Source organism: Ipomoea nil, unplaced genomic scaffold (genome assembly GCF_001879475.1).
Source record: "Ipomoea nil cultivar Tokyo-kokei standard unplaced genomic scaffold, Asagao_1.1 scaffold0268, whole genome shotgun sequence".
Lineage (NCBI taxonomy): Eukaryota > Viridiplantae > Streptophyta > Magnoliopsida > Solanales > Convolvulaceae > Ipomoea > Ipomoea nil.
The window spans coordinates 4858475-4878536 of NW_017616696.1; the positions used below are offsets into that span (position 1 = coordinate 4858475).

At 33.7% G+C, this 20062-nt stretch overlaps 3 protein-coding genes across 3 annotated transcripts; 2 read left to right on the forward strand and 1 right to left on the reverse strand.

Annotated features, from left to right (window-relative positions):
- Window positions 1-1767: 1767 nt before the first annotated feature.
- Window positions 1768-4071, forward strand: LOC109153185. Its single transcript, XM_019301011.1, has one exon. The coding sequence runs from the start codon at window positions 1768-1770 to the stop codon at window positions 4069-4071; it is 2304 nt and encodes a 767-aa protein (XP_019156556.1).
- Window positions 4072-7171: 3100 nt separating this feature from the next.
- Window positions 7172-7838, forward strand: LOC109153192. The gene is made up of 3 exons (XM_019301023.1): window positions 7172-7352; window positions 7472-7595; window positions 7680-7838. The coding sequence occupies exons 1-3, from the start codon at window positions 7216-7218 to the stop codon at window positions 7836-7838; spliced, it is 420 nt and encodes a 139-aa protein (XP_019156568.1). The 5' UTR covers window positions 7172-7215.
- A 6605-nt stretch (window positions 7839-14443) lies between these two features.
- On the reverse strand, window positions 14444-18918 carry LOC109149614 (GDSL esterase/lipase At5g03610-like). Its single transcript, XM_019297482.1, has 4 exons — window positions 18798-18918; window positions 18477-18692; window positions 15346-15915; window positions 14444-14827 (listed from the first exon to the last, which is right to left on the reverse strand). Exons 1-4 carry the CDS (start codon window positions 18853-18855, stop codon window positions 14613-14615), a joined length of 1059 nt encoding a protein of 352 aa, XP_019153027.1. The 5' UTR covers window positions 18856-18918; the 3' UTR covers window positions 14444-14612.
- Between the last annotated feature and the right edge of the window lie 1144 nt (window positions 18919-20062).

The following is a 20062-nucleotide window of genomic DNA, read 5'->3' on the forward strand; positions in this document are numbered from 1 at the left end:
GTGCCCAATTATGCAATACATGCGTCAATTGGGTGCTGCAGGCGCCTGATGCGTTTTTCTTTTTTCATTTTTTCATCAATTTTTGTAGACCTAACTAAAATCTTATTTGCACAGTAGAAAAAAACCCACTAAAAGATCAATACTCTAACAGGGCGTTTGGTTGGAGGGATTTTAAATTCCCTTCCCACTTAATTCCAACCTAATTCCAAAGGCCATTAAATTTCGTAGTTTGGTTGGAGGGAATTGCAATTCCATGGAATTGCAATTCCCCCATTTTTATGGAATTAAAATCCCATGTCCCTCCTGGTATTTTAATTCCTGGAAAAAAAAGATAGTGATGAGTCAAAATTACCTCTTCCTTTTTTAATCTAAAATTAATGTCTAACAACAATAATGGACATTTTTGACTTTATACTACTTATTCCCTTTCAATTCCCATGTATACCAAACATTGGAATTGAAATTCACTGCTGGAAAACAGCAATTTTCCGACCACTTTTCCGACCACTTCAAAAAATGGCCGTAAAAGTTGGTTTTTTTGCCCATTTTCGTCAAATGCTAGAGTGGTCGGAAAGTGGTCGGAACTTTCCGTCCACTTCTCACTTCTGGACGGAAACTTCCGACACACAAAAAAGTGGTCGGTAAGTTATTACAAATTTTTCAACTCGTGTCCGGAAGGATTACGACCACGTTTGTGGTCGGAAGTTTCCGACAACATCTTCGAAATGGTCGGAAGTTTCCGACCACTTTCAATAGTGGTCGGAACATTGCTGGGCTATTATTTTAAACGTTGACTTTTTCCGACCACTTGTTCGTGGTCGGAAATTCTTTTATACTTATCCCTGCGCAGCAGACTTTCTGCCCAGTTTCCACACTTCTCCTTTTTTTTTTTTTTTTTTTTTTTCTTACCTCTTTCCACATATTTCTTCATGTTTGGTGGATGTTTTTTGCTAAAGCACTCACAATAGTGTAGAAATCATGTAAGGTATGTACATATATACTTAGAACTTCCATTTATATCTTTTTTTTTTTATAGATCTAGTAGCTAGTTTGAACCTTTTTGTATTATTTTAATTTTTTTTTTTGCAGGAGGTTTTTCCACTATTGTGTTGAAATCAAGCTAAGGTATGTGTATATATTTTCAAAATTTCTATTTACGTCAATTTGTTTTGTAGATCTAGCTTTAATTTTTTGTATATATTTTTTTGAATACATTTTAAATTTATTTATTTATGTAGTGTGCATATATATACATGTGTGTGGGTAAAATTTGTTTATTTATTTATGTTTGTGTTTAGAATTATTTGTATATTTATGATTTTTAATATTGAATTTTAATTTATATGTTGTGTATTTTTTATTAGTATGTTCATAATGTAATAATTTAAATTATTTATATATGTTGTATTTGTATTGTATATACTTTTGCAGTTGTTTCACATGGCTAATATACCTGAACATCGAAAATGGATGTATAACCGATTGTTACCAGGAAGAAGGGGGTACACTAATGAGTTTTTAGCTGGTGTTGAGGAATTTATAAATTATGCAAGCAGACTTCATTGTTACGAGGTTTCAATGCTGATTAGGTGTCCATGTAGTAAGTGTAGGAATAGAGTACACTTGCCTGCAGATGATGTTCGTGTTCATTTGTATAAGAAGGGTTTTGAACCGAATTATTGGGTTTGGACATGTCACGATGAGCTTCCCCCCTCAATACAACCGAATATGAATGCGGGCTCTAGTGAAAACAATCAGTATGAACAAATGATTTTTGATGCATCTGGTCCATCATTTTTCCCACTAAATGCCGAGAATTACCAAGATGAAGAGCCACATAGTAGTGCACAAAACTTCTATGATTTGTTAAATGCTGCGAGGCAACCTTTATCAATGAATGTTAGTGAAGAAACAGAGTTGGCATATACATTAAGGATGATGAATATCAAGACAACTTTTAATATACCGCAACTAGCAATGGATCAGATATTTGAGTATATTAACCATTTGATGGGTCCCGATAATCGAGTACCTAACAGGTATTATGATGCAAAAAAATTACTTACAAAGCTTGGTCTTGGACATGAGAAGATTGATTGTTGTGTAAACAGTTGTATGTTGTACTATAAGTCTGAAATAAATGACAAGCACTGTAAGTTTTGTGGTGAGCCAAGATTTAAACCACGCCCACCTAGATGTACTCGTACAAAAGAGGTGCCACGCAAAAGAATGCATTACCTTCCTCTCATCCCTAGATTGCAACGATTGTATGCATCACATAGCTCTGCTTCACACATGCGGTGGCATTATGAAAATCGCCGCGAACCTGGTATTATGTGTCATCCTTCAGATGGTGAAGCATGGAAGCACTTTGATAGAAGGTTTCCTGATTTCGCAGCAGATCCTAGAAACGTGAGATTGGGCTTATGTTCTGATGGATTTTCTCCTTTTGGTTTCAATGCGAAGCCATACTCTTGTTGGCCTGTTATGGTTGTTCCGTATAATCTCCCTCCTTCAATGTGTATGACTACACCATACACATTCTTAACATGTATTATTCCTGGAGAAAAGAACCCAAAAACCAATATTGATGTCTATTTGCAGCCTTTAATTGATGAACTTCAGTTGTTATGGGAAACAGGTGTCTTAACTTATGATTCATCACTGAAACAAAATTTTATGATGCGAGCTGCGTTAATGTGGACCATCAATGACTTTCCTGCGTACGGTATGTTATCTGGATGGCAGACAGCCGGGAAACTAGCATGTCCTTATTGTCTTCAGTATTCTAAATCATTTTACTTGAAGAATGGTCATAAAACATGTTGGTTTGATTGTCACCGTCAATTCCTTCCAATGAATCACTCTTGGAGGAAGAATCGAGATGCCTTCGTCAAACGACGGGTAGAGAAATCAATACCTCCACCAATTATGACAGGGGATGAATTGTTTCATTGTTTGGAAAATATCCCAAGGATTATTGATGGTCCAATTGATCGCATTGATGGGTTTGGACAGTCACACAATTGGAAAAAAAGGAGCATATTTTGGGATTTACCTTATTGGAAGGATAACTTGCTACGTCATAACCTTGATGTGATGCATATAGAGAAAAATGTGTTTGACAACATCTTTCACACAGTTATGGATGTCAAAGGCACAGCAAAAAATAAAGACACACCTAGTGCACGTCTTGATATGAAGGATGTATGTAATAGGCCACAACTTGAGTTGGTGGAAAATAATGGACGTTTTCTTATGCCCAAGGCGAGCTACAGTTTGCACCGTACTAATCAATTGGCTGTTTATGAGTGGTTAAAGACTTTGAAGTTACCAGATGGGTTTTCTTCTAATTTGGCTACATGTGTTGATTCTACATCTTCTAAATTAATTGGGATGAAAAGTCACGACTGCCATATTTTTATGCAGTTTCTTTTACCTGTAGCCTTCATGTTTTTACCAAGTTGTTGCTGGAAGCCTTTAACTGAGTTAAGTGCATTTTTTCGAAATCTTTGCTCTACATCCCTACGTGTAGACAAAATATGTGAAATGGAAAAATCGATTGTTTTAACGTTGTGTCAGTTAGAACGATTTTTCCCCCCAGCACTATTTGATTGCATGGAACACTTGCCTGCCCATCTTCCTTATGAAGCACGTTTAGGTGGCCCAGTACAATATCGTTGGATGTATCCATTTGAAAGATTTCTCAACCACTTGAAGTCCAAAATGAAAAATAAGAGATATGTTGAAGGTTCAATTGCTGATGCTTATATGCTTGAAGAGGCAACACACTTTGCATCACTTTATTTTGACGATGATGTGCAAAGTAGAAGAACAAGAATAGGTCGTAACCTAAATGATGGCGGCATTGATCCTAACTTGCCAGTTACTTTGTCAATATTTAATCGACCAGGTCGGTCGATGGGCAAGAGAGAAATAAGATTTTTGAGTGCAGAAGAACAGTTCGCCGCTCATCAATATGTGTTACTGAATTGTGAGGAGGTTCAACCTATTTTAAGGTATGCGTGCTCTATTTTTGGTTTAATGTTGGTTTCAAATGTATATATCTAATTTCACTATTGTAGGATGTATGAAAATGGTTTACGACGCCTCAATCCTGGTTGTACTGATCAAGATGTAGACGATGAAATTGAAAGGAATTTTGCACATTGGTTTAAAGAATACGTAAGATGTTAATGTGCTTTGTCATTCTTGATTTATTATTTGTTGTTATTGTTAACTATATTTGTTGTTTTATGACAGTTTCTTGATATTCATTTTTAGGTATGTAACCCAATGAACAATGTGGGTAACCAATCACTCATTGCTTTGGCACTTGGACCGATAATGGAGGTTTGCACATATAGTGGATATGTTGTTAATGGGTTCAAGTTTCAGACTGAACCATATTGTCGTAGAAAGTCGACTTCTAACTATGGAGTGTCTATTAAGGGCACTGGTTTAGCACAATTTGAATCAAATTTTTTTGGCACGTTGCAAGAGGTTGTTGAGGTTGAGTATCCAAATGTTCCAATTAAAAAGGTTGTTCTCTTTAAGTGTGAGTGGTTTGACCCAACACCGAATATTGGGTCACGATTCAATTCTGAATATGGTATTGCTGAGGTGCACTACAATAAGCGATATAGGAAGTATGATCCTTTTATCATTGCACAAAGCGCATGTCAAGTGTGTTATATTCCATACCCACGAGGTATAAGGGAGAAAGTGAATTGGTGGGTAGTGTTGAATGTACGCCCTAGAGGAGCTATTGACAGTGCGTACACATATCAACAGGATAACACACCGTTGCCTACATATGGATATGGTCAAAGTATTCAAGATGACGTGCAAGAGTTAGTGCACGAATCATTACAAATGAATGAAGTGGAATTACCTCAAAGTGAAAATCATTGGTCCGACCAAGATGTCCAAAATTCAGAAGAAGAGGATAATGAAGAAATTGAAGAAGATGACAGTGATGATTCTGTAGAAGATGATAGTGGAGATTTTGATGATGAAGCTGATAATGACGAATTCGACAATGACGAGGGTGATTTTTAATTTCAATGTCTAATTTAATTAGTGTTTGATATGTGTTTTTATTTGCTTAACAACTTTTACTTTGATATAATTAATTTTGTCTGGTTTATGATTATCTTTTATGTTAATATATATATTATTTATACATAAAATATATCATATATCATATCATATATAATCTATAATCTATTATAATAATAATAATAATAATAATAATAATAATAATAATAATAATAATAATAATAATAATAATAATAATAATAATAATATAACATATATATATATATATATAATATAATATAATAATAATAATTTCGCAGCCTCTTCTCTCTTCCCTCACTTAACAAGCGCCATTCTGAAATTTTCACCCAAAAAAGTGGCGCGACCGTGTATATACCTCCCTCCTCCCTCAAATTTCACTCAGTTGACTCCTCCCTTCTCCCACACTCACTGCCATTCTCCCTCTTCCCTCCTCCCTCCTCCCTCACAAATTTCACTCTGCCCCACTCGACGACGCATCGGCGCTGCTCATTCGGCCCTCACCCTATGACTAAGTGAAGTAAGTTATTCATGCTCTTTTTTCCCTAATTATTATGTGCTTCTAGAGTTAGGGTTTTACTATGATAGTCTAATGATTGGTTTATGAGTGTCTAATTTTTATGTGCTTCGACAGTTAGGGTTTCTAGAGTTAGGGTTTTACCATATTTTTACACATCTGAACATCCATTTCGGTTTGTTGCTCTGTTACTGTTTTTTTTTTTTTTTTTAATAACAAATGATGATAATTGTTTACAAAAGTGTGATGCAAGAATTAAATTACAGAGTTGTGTTTGTTATGCATTTCTGCTGGCTGTATTAGTTATATATGCCCTTGTTCTCTTTTGGGGTTTACCATAGATGTTATGATGTTGAGAAGGACACTTTAGAATTCTCAAAAGTTGATTCTTTCCTTCCTGACAAAGTTTATTACCATGGATGCCTGAAAACATTCTTGCAAATCACAAATTTGTCTTCTAACATTATTTTCTGCAGTCTGCAATATATATGTATGTTGTAACTTGTAATGTACAGACTGCCTTTTATTTATTTACCTTGTTGGTGGTCCCTCCCTAGCTTCTTCCCCAACATCACATAAATTTTTCACAACTTTTATCTTTCCACATTTTTTATTTTATCTTACTGTTTAATTTGCAGCCTAGTAATTCTTTAATTTGTTGCTGACATACAGACATATATACAGTAGTATAATTTTGAAGTAATAAAGTAGTATTGGGTTTATATTGAGTCTAGATTATGATACAATTTCAGACAGGTTAAATTTACTATAGTGCTCGTATATAGGAGACTTTATAAAAATATTGCTAGCTATCTACAAGTTTATTATAAGATATCTACATAGGATATCTTGAATTCCTAAACTCTAAAAATCTATATCCATGGACATCAACCAACATTATCTTAAGTTCATAAGTGATAATTCCAGTTGGGGAGGAGAGCCTAGCAGCATACCCATGGAACCTGATCATCATCATCACCTTAAGTACATAAATCTTTTATTTTTGTCTATGTTTTGTGTGCCAGAGGTATTTTCTGTGTTATGCATTACTCTGTACACCTTTATAGGATTTGATTATCTGAGCACTATGTCTTTGTCAAAAAAGCTGTAGATTTCTTGAACTTAAAGGTCTTCTCATCTTTAAGCAGTTCATCATTCAATTCTTCAATATATGATGTTCAAATTGCCTTTAACAGTGCATTATGAACCAATCTCCCATTGAATACAACCTGCCTTTATCAAATTACAAGTCTCAAGGCTACTAACCTTTACATAGCCTTTGATTTTCTTTGGTGTTTATTTATTTATTTATTTACATTGAAGCATGGGATTGTATTTATACTCCACATACATTTTTTGACATTGCTTTCTTTACATATTTTAGGATTGATTTACATATTGGTCTTATATATCTTGCATTTAGTTAATATTTTCCCTTCTCCCAATCTTATCTTATCTCATTGCATTTTGCTAAACAATAAACTGGCCTCTTCTTGTTCATTGCATTATCTGAAGCCTAAGTTATGTCACAACGTAACTCAAAGCAAATGAGGCAAAGCTTGATGTCCCAACCTTCGACACAACCCCGACAGGTGCATGAAAGTGATTCTGAGCATACTATGTCGGCATTGCCTACTTCAAACTCAACTGATTTGGAAGGAGGATCACCTACCCCAAATATGACAACAACACCTCCAACGCACAATCTAGATCCAACCGACAAAAGGATCTTCATTCGTCCTATTGGCATGGAAGCGTAAGTCTTAAATAAATTTTTTGTGTGCATATAGTTTAGGTATCAAGTAAAATATGTTTTTTACTATGATTTACAACAATGAAAAATGAAATATTTTGAGTTTTCCATTCTTGTTTTAGGTTGGAACCTTACGATGGGCATAGAAAAATCATAGAAAGCATTACTCGGTACTTCCCGGAGGCTTACAAGACGTTCAGAAGTGCACCTCAAAGTGTAAAGGATATTTGGTTTAATGAATACAAGGTAAATTACATTATAACTACAATTGGGACAAGAGTTCTTACTTATGTTTACTAATTTTAATTTGTTTATTTTTTTTTATCAAAGAAATTCTGTAAATGGAATCCAGAAGATGAAGCAGTTATCAGGAAAATATATGACAGAAATGCTCCCAAAAGACTTAGCGACACGTTGGGACAAGTGCGCTTAAAATTGAAAGAAGGTAAATCATCATCGAAGCAGTTTGCTGGAGTTTATTGGAATTAATTCCAATAAACTAACCAACTGGAATCCAGTAAACTAACAATTTATTCCAGTTTAGTTGAATTTCCAATTTAAGTAAAACTGGAATTTTTAATTAATTTCAGTTTGTATGGGAATTAATTTTAGTAATTTAGCAGAGTTTATATTGGAATTGAAGTTTTTAATTAAGTGTGCATCAACTTGAAAAAAGGTAAATCACCACCGCAATGGATTAATCCTGCGATTCTGGCTCAATATCAAAGACTTTGGGAGACGGACGAATTCAAAGCGCTATCCGAGAAGAACAAGAAAAATAGAAATTCAGATTGCGGTGGAATGGGACCCTCGTTGCATACTGGAGGTTCAATCCCAATGACCGAGCACAGACGAAGATTAGTAAGTCATTTAATAATTAATATCTAAATACAATTTAAAGTTTAACAACAACATTAATGTTTTGTTTATTGATGTTGGATAGAAAGAAAAGCTTGGAGAGGAGCCATCCCATGCAATCCTGTTCAAAGCTACACACAAACGAAAAAACACCGATGAGTTTGTGTGCAAAAAAGCCCAACAAGTCGTGGTGAGCATCTCAATTCCTATAATCTAACTTTGATTACCATTGACCATTATAAGCTACTAGTTAAGTATTGAAGTGTGGTTCACTGTTAGGTTTTAATCTTTGCACAATAAGTATTGAGTAACCTTAGCTTATTATGAGTATTGTATATTAAGGTTGATAACTTGTATGTTGTCCTCTATATAACGAGAAAATGATTTGATTCTATTGTTTGGCTATCTTGAATTTTTGCTTCTATTTATGATTGATCGAAATGTTGAATATAGAGGAAATTAGTTCCCACCAGTAGAGGAAATGTTGAATGTGAGAATCAGTTTACTGAAAGCTGAAACTAGAATTAATTCCAGTAAACTAAACTTAAATTAATTCCTTCCAGTTCTAGTGGAATTAATTCCAGTAAACTGAAAGGAATTAATTCCAGTAAGAAAACTGGAATTAATTACTTCCAGTTCACTGGAATTAATTCCATTAGAACTGGAAGTAATTAATTCCAGTTTCCTTACTGGAATTAATTCCTTTCAGTTTAGTGGAATTAATTGCATTTACTGAAATTTTTCAATAAAATTTAAATTTGTGCTTAATTGCATTTCTGATTTTAATTGTTTATTAATATAGGAGATTGTAAATGAAAAACAACAAAGTCAACCAGAACTTGAACCAGCAACTATTTGGTATGAGGCAACAGGTGGCTTGAAGAAGGGAGGTTCTGTTTTTGGGTTTGGATCAAGTACCCAACATTACTTCCCCGAGGTGGCAAGGCGAAAAAAATCTACATATGGAGAACCATCCTCACATTCAGCTTGTGAGGAGAGAATTAAACAATTGGAGCAAAGCAACAAGGAGATTTTGGAGCAAAACAAGAAGATTATGGAGTTGTTATGTGGTGCACATCCGGAATTGTTACAATCTGTTGTTCCTACAGCTCATGACACTCAAAGTGATGGTATTGGTTTAGATAATATCAATGTCAATGGTGATACCCAATCTCCAGTGTAATCTTTTGACTAAGTACTTGTGATGTAAATGGTGAAAATATTTAGGATTGTAAAGTAGCTACTACTTTTTGAAATGTGAAGTAGCTACTTTTTTTGAAATGTAAATGGTGAAAATATTTAGGATTGTAAAGTAGCTACTACTTTTTGAAATGTGAAGTAGCTACTTTTTTTGAAATGTGAAGTTGCATTATTATAAAATTGCTAGTTTTTGGTGATGTTACATTGTTATAAAAGTATTTTTATTTTTAAAAAAAATTATTATTGCAGGGTAAATTAAAAACAGTGAAATTCTTTTTATAAATAATTTTTGACATTTGGGTTCCGACCACTGGTGGTCGGAAATCACAACCCATAAATGTAAGGGATAGATATTTCCGACCAAATAGTGGTCGGAAAATTGCAATTCCTTATAGTCAACGGATTGTGATTTCCAACCATTTGGTGGTTGGTCGGAAATTTCCGACCGTAATATGGTCGGAAATACATGGTCAGCCCCCTTTTGCATGTGACCAAAAATGTTCGACGACCTATTATTGTGGTCGGAACTTCCGTCCAATTGATAGAATGGTCAGAATTTCCGACAAGCGATTTTCCGGATCCCCAAAGTGGTCGGAAAATTGGTCGGAACAGTGCTTTCCGTCGTGATTATAGTGATTTCCGACCACTTTCTGGTGGTCGGAAAATCGCTGTTTTCCAGCAGTGATTCCCAGTAATTCTATTCCTATCAACCAAACACTGGAATTTAAATTATCACTTTATTCCCAGTAATTCAACTCCCATGGAATTACAATTCCTTTCCCACATAATTCCCCCTCTCCAACCAAACGCCCTGTAATTGTTGGAAACTTATGTACCAAATTTTAGGTTTGCAAAAATTATGAAAAAATTCTTAATGGGATTGCTCTAAGTTGGATCATATTGATGGATGTAACAGGTAAGCATGTCATATAATCAGTGGAAGAGAAGATAGATTTCATATAAATACACGGCACAGAACTACACTGCACTGATGACAAATCTTGAAAACCTACTATGAAGTTTGAAAAAGAGGATTGGAACTGGTAAAAGTCTCCATAACCTTTAAGAATGTGTGTTTGTGTGCAGGGACGGAGTCAAAGGGGACAGCTGCCCCTTCACCCCACCCTCACCCCCACCCCCACCCCATATATAATTTTTGTATGTATATATGTATATATAGTATATGTGAGTATTATTAAAATAAAATTATTAAATATCAATAACAGTTGATCTAGATGAGTTGGTTGAGCACATGTTGAGTTAATCCAAAGGTTAGGGGTTTAAATTTAGGCATTAACATAATTCTATAGTTTGCTTTAATGGTTTTTTTTGACTCCTTCCCTATGATTTCAACATATTTAATACATTAATAATAAGATGTGTTTATTTTATTTTATTTTTTAAATTAGCTCTTTCGTTTTAATGTTTCGCCTTTACTGAAAAAATTTTATGAATCCATCGCTAGTTCTTCGCCCCCCTCAACCGAATTTCTGGCTCCGTACCTGTTTGTGTGTGTTTGTATATACATACATACATACATACATACATACATACATACATACATACATACATACATATATATATATATATATATATATATATATATCTATATATGTGTGTGTGTGTGTGTGTGAGAGTTAATATCCAATTTAGTCTTGAACTATATTAGTTTTTTTTTTTATTTAGTTCTAAACAACTTTTTGTGCTTAATTAGGTCATAGATTTTGATAATTTTACCCAAATGAGTCATCGGTTATTAGGATCAAGGACTAAATTAAGAAAATCCACTATAGTTGAGAATTAAATTGGGTAAAATTAGTATAATTGAAGACTAACTTGGGTAAAACTACTACAGTCTAGGACTAAATTGAGTATTAATATATGTGAAATTACCAAGTTATCTTAACAGATGACTCGATTGAGTAAAACCATCAAAGTCGATAACTTAATTAATTACAAAAATTTATTTAAGACTAAATCCAAAAAAAAAGAAAAAAAAAAACATTATAATCTATGACTAAATTGAATATTAATTCATATATGTAGATTATAGTTTATCAGCATGTGATTGTGCAATAATTTAATCCTACTCGACAGCCCATCAACATTAATGGCCCCATCATCATTTTCATACAATCAATCAAGTTTTGTAATGATAAAGTTGAGAAGAATGCGGATTCAATTGTGTTCTGAGTTGATATGCATGTCAATTTAATTAATTAATGGCATTCCATAATTATCAAAGGTGTTTGGGGATGTCATGGATTCCAATATAAACTGCCATAGTTTTTGACTTGTACAACTTTTTAAGTAACTATAAGTTAATTTCACAAGTGTAAACAGGTAACATCAGGCAGGGACCCTTAGAGCACTCTGCCGGCTGTATGTTTGTGGTGCTTAATCAGTTGTAATATGGTGGATCAGGGTATATAGATCACACAGTGCCGTGTGAATTATGATTATGTTTTTTTTTTTTTATCATTATTGTAAATTAATGGTTTATCAAGTTATAGATATGTATTAATGTCGATAAAATTGTAGTATGTCAGATTAAAATGATATTTTTAGTGTGACTATAATGAAATTAGTGTGTGAAAAAATAAAACAAAAAAAAAATAGAACTCATGCAATAACGTATATAATCAAATGAGCCTATGTTGGGACTATGACTTGGAGGGCTGAGTTTAGCATCATGCCATCAAGCCGTGACGATGTGACTTAATTACCATATGGAGGGATATGGTTAAATGATTAATGTCCACATACTTATCACTAATTGATTTTAAGAAGGATATTGCAACTAGATAACCAATTTCGTGGTTAAGCGTGCTTGACTTATAATATTGATGACTGTACTTATTGAGAAGTAAGCATAATGTAGTGCTGAGATCTAATAATACTTCAACATTATTATACAATAACAACTTAAAGTAAACGCCGTACATTGTCAAATAAACCTGAAGTGTAAGCATTATTGTACAATAACAACTTGAAGTGAATTTGTTGTGGTTATTGTACTAATGTTGTTGATTACATTGTAAGACAAGGACTCCTCGCTTCAATATTCATACAATGAAAATCCAGTAATCATGGGTTTGGATAATTGCAGATCAGACACGTTATAATCTTGTTGTTATCTGGTAAACCCCAAGGAAGCGAAACACTGGGTCCTGGGAAAAACTGTCAACAAACCACATCCATTCACTGTTGGGAATTCACAGTGCAAATATATTTTCAATCTGTTTCATGGAGGGCCTCATGTTTATTTTTTAATGTTGTGTTCTACAGGCCATTGACAAATGGTCACTTCCTTTGTGATCAAGTGCAAGATAAATAATGAGTGCTCAATGTCTCATATGGGTATTACTAGTTATCACACGCGCATTGCGCAAAAAGTATGATGCTCAATGTGTATTTTAAATTAGTGTTTCAGAATTTATCAAAATATCATTCGTTATCCTGATTGACGTATATCAATGCAAGATTATCAAAATTTTCATAAAAGTAAATATTTCAAAAATGCATAACTATGGTCTATGACCTGTGGCAGAAATATTGGATTAACTGGAGGAATATCAATTTTAAAAAGAATCACCTTCACTGGATAGTACCCTAAGCATAGTTTTGCAATACAAAACCCTAGCTATTAATTGACGTGATTCATGCTTCCTTTTGTTGCCACTTCTGTCATAAATGAAATTTTGAGTTGATCTAGTCTCTGGTGTGCTTCACTGCAATTTTAGTGCCTTGGCGTAGTACACATTCAAAAATAGAACCATATCCTCCTTCTCCGACCCAAAAAGACAATGATAATAGGCATAGGTTCTTATTTGTGTTGAATATGTACTGTAAATTAGGTATACCGTTTCATTAATTCTCAATGCGTGATTCTAATTAATTGACCAAAGTTCATACTAAATTTTATGTTGTATTTTATTAATACACTCTAACATATGCATAGTATATGTTTAACAATTATGAATCATTCTTTTCAACAAACAATTACACCAACATTTGTTAGTTCATGTTAAGGGTCTAACTTTATTAGCTCTTATTAGATTTGTAGATATGTTTATGTTGCATGTTTTAATATTATCTCGTGTATATATATATATATATGGAAAGACAATAATAATGCATTAATATCCCTAAGAGTGAAGGCACAGTAACCCAACCCAGAAAGCACCAAAATTGTTGGACCTTTTAACATAAACAGTTGTTGGGTTAAGAGACTAAACCCTCACAAATATGGGCTTATTATTAGACCAATGTCCCTCCATTTAGGCTAACATAACTCTTTAAATGGGCTGATCTATCCATACTGGGCCCTGTATTCTTTCTTAGGGGTACTTTGCTATAGAGAACCGAACAGTTATACCATGGATCTGGGTCTAAATATACACAATTTACATACTGAATGTTCAATCGTTATATCATGCAACAAGGCGCATAATACATTGTGCGCCCCGCCTTGCTCAAAACGACTTCGTTTTGTTATGACGCGATGGAGTTTGTGTATTCTATTATACAATTATGTACATTTTATTATAGAATTATGTACATTCGAAACATGGGGACTTTTTTTAAGAGTTAAAGTTTATGTGTATTATGTATTATGTTAGATTATGTGTATTATCCTTTCAAAAAAAATTATGTATATTATGTTAGGAGTTTATATACATTCTATTATACAATTATGTTCATTCGAAACATGTGATTTTTTAAAAAAAGTTAACAACAGACATCAGAAACGAACTTTCCAAATAATTAAAAAAAAAAATACAAAACAACCTCGTTTTGAATCAGGGCGCACTATACCATACATAGTGCGCCCTGGTGCACGATATAATTTGCCTAGAATTGTTTACTTCAGTATGTAAACTCTGTATTTTGGACTTGGGTCCACAGAATAATTTGGCATAGAGAATCAATATCAATTTCAATTAATTTATAAACATCTGCGGAGTAGGTTAATAAAATGAGAATTAATAGCACGTCAAGGTCTTGAGTAGTCCACAAAAGTTTTGAAACCAGAATTCAATCATAAATTATTGAATGAATTTTATTTAATAAATACTGATTGTTGCAAGGAGCATATATTCACCCAACAATATTCAATGTTAATTGAATACATTAAACTCAAGAAGAGTACAGCGGCAAAGGCACAGTTGAAGAATCTATGTATGTATGTATGTATTGTAAAGATTAATGGGAAATGTGTTCAAGTGTAGATCTTAAAGATGTATAAACAGCATTCCATCCAGCTTGAGAAGGGTGAACTGTATCCCAGAAAAACGCCGACGTCGGATCACGGCACACTTTGTACATCGCCACCCCTTTCGCATCCACATCCCCGCAAAAGTATCCGCTCTTCACTCCCAGACAACACGGTTTCAACGGACTCCAGAACTTCCTACTCCCTGCTAGCTTCAAACATTTAATAAGTAACCACAATGATAAAACATATGTTGATAGTACAAGCCCACATAATACTGGAAGAGTAAATCAAAGTGACTATGCAGCACATTAGGTAAGATAACCAGTTTCTGCTACTACAAAGAGAGCTCACCACATGAGGTGTAACTCTTACAATGAGAGGAAACCAGAGTGATTCAGTGGCTTATTAGGTAGGAGGACCAGTCCCTAGTGCCACAAGAAGTCCACCACATTGAGTGTAACTCTCACAGTAACGGTAAATCAGAGTGACTCAGCTGCACATTAAGTAGAATGACCAGTTTCTGGTACCACAAGGAGCCCACCACATTAGGTGTAACTCTCGATCACATTACAACTGTCAGGGCTCCATCCTATGTCCTTACCTAGAATCTATTATTCAAGAACCAACTGAGCTGCTCGGGCTGGCTACAGTGTTTAATATCATATCTAATCTAATAATGCAGGGAATAACTAAACTAAGAGTTATTAGTTGAGGATTGACCTTGTTTTTTCAGGAGAATGTCGGAGAATGAGGTGTATAGATCAAGAACCACATACGAGGAAGCCTTGGTTTCTTTGTTCAGTTCGACGACGGCTTTCTGCAGCACGCTGTTGTGGTAGGTGGCCCCTAAATTCGCGGTGGCGTTGCAGTGTTTGAACGAAAACTCGGCGGTGCTTCGCGGGACGCATCCCAGTGGCGGCAGACTCGTCACCGCTATCCTCTTCGCTCCCAACCCTCGGATGCGCTTTAAGTCCGCCACCAATTGATTCATCAAACGACCCGTGAACGCCGGCAAACCCGCGAAAGTGCCGCCGGTGGCAATGTAATAGGCATAATCGTTGCCGGCGACACTGACCAAAAACAGCGACGACTCCAAGTCTTTCTTTGTGTACACCGAATCCTTAACCAGTTTCTCGAGAATATCGATCTGGGTAGTCATGTTAGGTGCTGGAACTAAAGTATCAAACACTCCTGTCCCGCCATATGCGAAGTTCATTCCATATTGCAGCCGATGCATGGCGTACTTTATAAATTTGAAGGGTATGGGAGACTTCAATCCCAGGAATTTAGCTGATAGATCATCATTAATTCATACCAATGTAGTTATTATTATTGCCATTCTAGTGTCACGTTGTATTTAAAAAAAAAAAAAACATTGTAATAATATAAATAAAAGAGAAAATCACATATTTGATCCCTAAGTTATTCCCGGAGTATCAATTCAGTCTCTTAACTATTGGTCCTGTTTGGTAAAATAGTCACCATATAGGTCAATTTTGACTTATTTGACCACTATTAGTTGTTTGACTTGATTAAAAAATTAATATAAATTTTTGGTTAATTAGCTTTTTGTAACTCCAAAATGTTAAAATGCAAAATTCAATAGCTTTTTGAGAAAATAAATTATACCAAACAGCTATCAGCTAACAGCTAATTTATCGAACACTTTTCTATAATCAACTAATGTTATCAACTAGTTATACACTCTAATTAACCCAATCAACTAAAAGCTAACATTAATAAATACACAACCAACTAGCTGAATGATTAATAAGTACCAACCACCGCAATTAATTAATTAATTAATTAATTAATCTATATTATACTTTGAAAAAAATAAGATTAGAGATCGGACAAGGTGTGAGAAACAAGCTACGTAGAGGGGATCGAATGATACATGGTCTGACAAAGGTGGATAATGGCAGTGGAAAAGAGAAAGTAAACATCATATTTATTATATACATATTGTACACTCAATCATCTTTCATTGAATTCTTTTGATTAGATCAAACAATTCATGTCCAAGCCTCACCAGCCTCCCATTCACCTTTACAAATATAATTAACAAAAGTACTATCCATGCCAGTTGCCAACCTACCACAGCCCGCAAATAATTTAAAAACCCAAGAGCCAAATGTGAAAAATCTTATTATTTGTACTATTACTGAAAAAGTGGAAAGTGAAAAACTTGGTGTTTAGTAAATAGTTGTTAGCTTATTGAATTAGTAGGTTTGAGTAGTTGATAGCATTAGTTTATTATAAAAAAATGTTTGGTAAATTAATTGTTCACTTATAATTGCTTACATACAAAATGACTTTTTTTAAAAAAATTGATTGAAATTATTTTAGCATTTTAGAGCAATAAATTGTTACAAAAAGTTATTTAATCAAACACTTATATTGAATATTTAACCAAGTCAAAAAATAAATAGTGGTAAAATAAGATTAAAAAAAAAACAAATTGAGTGATAAATTAACTATGTTACCAAATAGAGTAAATATATTTGACTACCAAAAAAGTGTAAAAGTGAAGTCGTAATTTCTTTTTACCATTTTAAAAATAATCTTGAGATTCTAAAATATATTTATTGCTATTTTCGGCAACTAATAAAAAATAATTAGTAACACCGGCTATCAAGGATGGTTATTAAAAAAATTTGAGTTTTTGGATTAATCAAGACAATAGGCAATTACCAACCACCAAATGGTCAAAAAAATAAAAATTAACTATATTTACTGTAAAAATTTTCAATAATCATAACAAAATTATTTTGATCTGAAAAAAAAAAAAAAATCCCCAATTAGGAATTTCTCAAACCCGATTCTAGGAAATATCATATTTTAGATAAAGATAAATCAATATTTTCGAAAATATTTTCAATTAATTAATAGAAAAATTTCAAATTCAACCCTAATCAATGAATTAATTAGTGTCATCGATCTCATATGGAATTTGTTCATAAATAAAATATATATTTCCCCTTTAAAAAAAGCATAGAAGACGGCCAAAAAGATGAAGTGAATTGATCGATCAGCATCACTGTATATTTCAATTTGGATTATGTCCTTTGTGGGTCCCAAATGTTGAAGTATAAGTATTATGTGATTTTGACAATAAACACAAAAAATTAATACTTATCACAAATCATTTAAGTATAACAAATTTTACAAACTAAAAATATTCTATATAGAGAAATGTACAATTTTATCCCTTAATTATTTCCTGTTATGAAATTTAGTCCTCAATTATTGTCATTGTAAAGAAATTAGTCATTCAATTATTTTAAAGGTTAGTAATTTATTCTTGTTGTGATTTTGGTATTAAACATCGTGCTTGATCAAACAAAATTTCAAAAGAAAAAAAAAAAAAAACCTCGTATAATTGTAGAATAAATGGATTTTTTTTAACACCAAAGTTATAGGACTTAATTAGCGAGTTTTAAAATAATTAAAGAATTACTTTTTTTTAATTAACAATAGAAAACTAAACTGCATAACAAACAATATTTGAATGACTAAAAGTGAAAATTTTCTTTTAGTATGTTATTTTATACTAAAAACATAACCCCTTACCAAATAAAAAAGTATAACATTTTTCAAAGCAAAATAAATAAAAAATAAATAAAAATATTACCCTTACCATAATTTAAAGAAAAAAAAAATTGAAAAGGGAAAAAACTCAAAAACAAAATCATTGAAGTAGCATTATCCATTTGAATATGTCAATATTGGGACATGAAAAAAAAAAAAAAAAAACATTATGGTGCACTAGGACTATCGAGAATGGGAAAAGTGGAGTCCATATAATTAGTAAACTAGTAATTATCTAGAAGCTAGCAATATGGACTCACCAACGAAATCAGTGAAGACACGACCGTCGGTAAACCTCCCGGAGGGCTTGCCGGGAAAGGTGAAGCCATAAGGCTGCTTCCAAGATGATGAGAGCGCCTTCGGGAGGTTTCCGGTGTCGGCGTACGAATCCCCAAACACAAACAGCGCCGTCGGTCTGAACCCGCCCCGCCGGCGATGCCGATCTTCAGCCGAAGCTTCAACAATCCCTAAATGCCCTTTAAAGCAAAAACATAAATTACGTTAAAATAGTTCATTACTAAAAGCCATAACAATACATACAGGCTGTAAAGTTGCAGAATTATATATATGTATATATGTACCAGAGATGAGGAGCGAAAGGAAGAAGGAGAAGAAGCAAAAGTATACTGAGAGCTTCATGGGGATATGGGAATCAAAGTGAAAAAACTGATTGAAGAAGATATAACAGTTGTGATTTAGCGTCCTATGCGTTGTGCTTATATATAACTATTTTTAATTTTTTAATATTATATATATATATATATATTGGGGGAAAATTCTAACAGAGGAAACTGACACGAAAATCTCTTTGGTGATTACGACTAAATTTAAGGGCTTAGTTGTCAAAAGCATTGTCCAATAATATGGTGGCTATAGATCTTTACAACAACTAGCATACAGCTCGCCACATACCCTTAGCTTTGTACGTGAAGCGTATTTTACCATGTTACATTGTTATTTACAATTATAACATACATCCATATATGTTACCGATGGAGAAAATTAACCCCGAATTCATTACGCCCAAGATAAAGATAAAAATGGATGAAGAATTAATATAAAACAAATGTTTGAAATAGGATGAAGAACGTACTTGATCAAGATCATTTTCAAATTGTAAGATTAATGTGCTAGAATGACACCTAAGCTGTCCCCACAAGATAAGAATTAGTCTATTTATATAAGGAAAATGTAACATTTTTCCATTTAGGAAAACATTGATGGTGAAAGTAATGATGGCATTTTAATGGCCATTATGTGGTGGACGGTTTTCATTACTGATAGCATATAGACTATATAAGTAAGGTCCATCACTGCTCAGGTTACTGTCATTTTTAAAATCTCATACACCATCTATTTTGAACTAGAGAGAAAGTGAGAAACACTCTACCAAATACCTAGAGCAACTACAAGGCAACTAAGGAAGAACAACTACAGTTGGAGGTTAGTTCCTAGTGTTTGTATTTTGCTTATAAAAAAGTCTCTAAACTTTTTTGGTAATGTCACGTGCTATCTAGACGCTTCCCCAAGTGAAGCGGGTGGCCATAACAGTCGTAAAGGCTATTGTTTAACTACATGTTTTGGGAACCGTCGACTCAACCTCTTCTTCTCTGGCCAACTAACTCTCCTAGGCCAACTTTGAGGTTGGTAACCTTGGTTCGGATTCCAAACTTCATGCGCCTAGAATTTTGGACCGAGTCTAATATATCCATCATCAACCCCTTACTCCCCGAGTTGCAAGACTTCGACAACAAGAAGGAATAATAACACTAACTTGGTTGAAACACATGCCCCGAGTCAAACTCAATTAAGGTGACCGCTCCCCTCCTTTGGTCTTTTAATGATA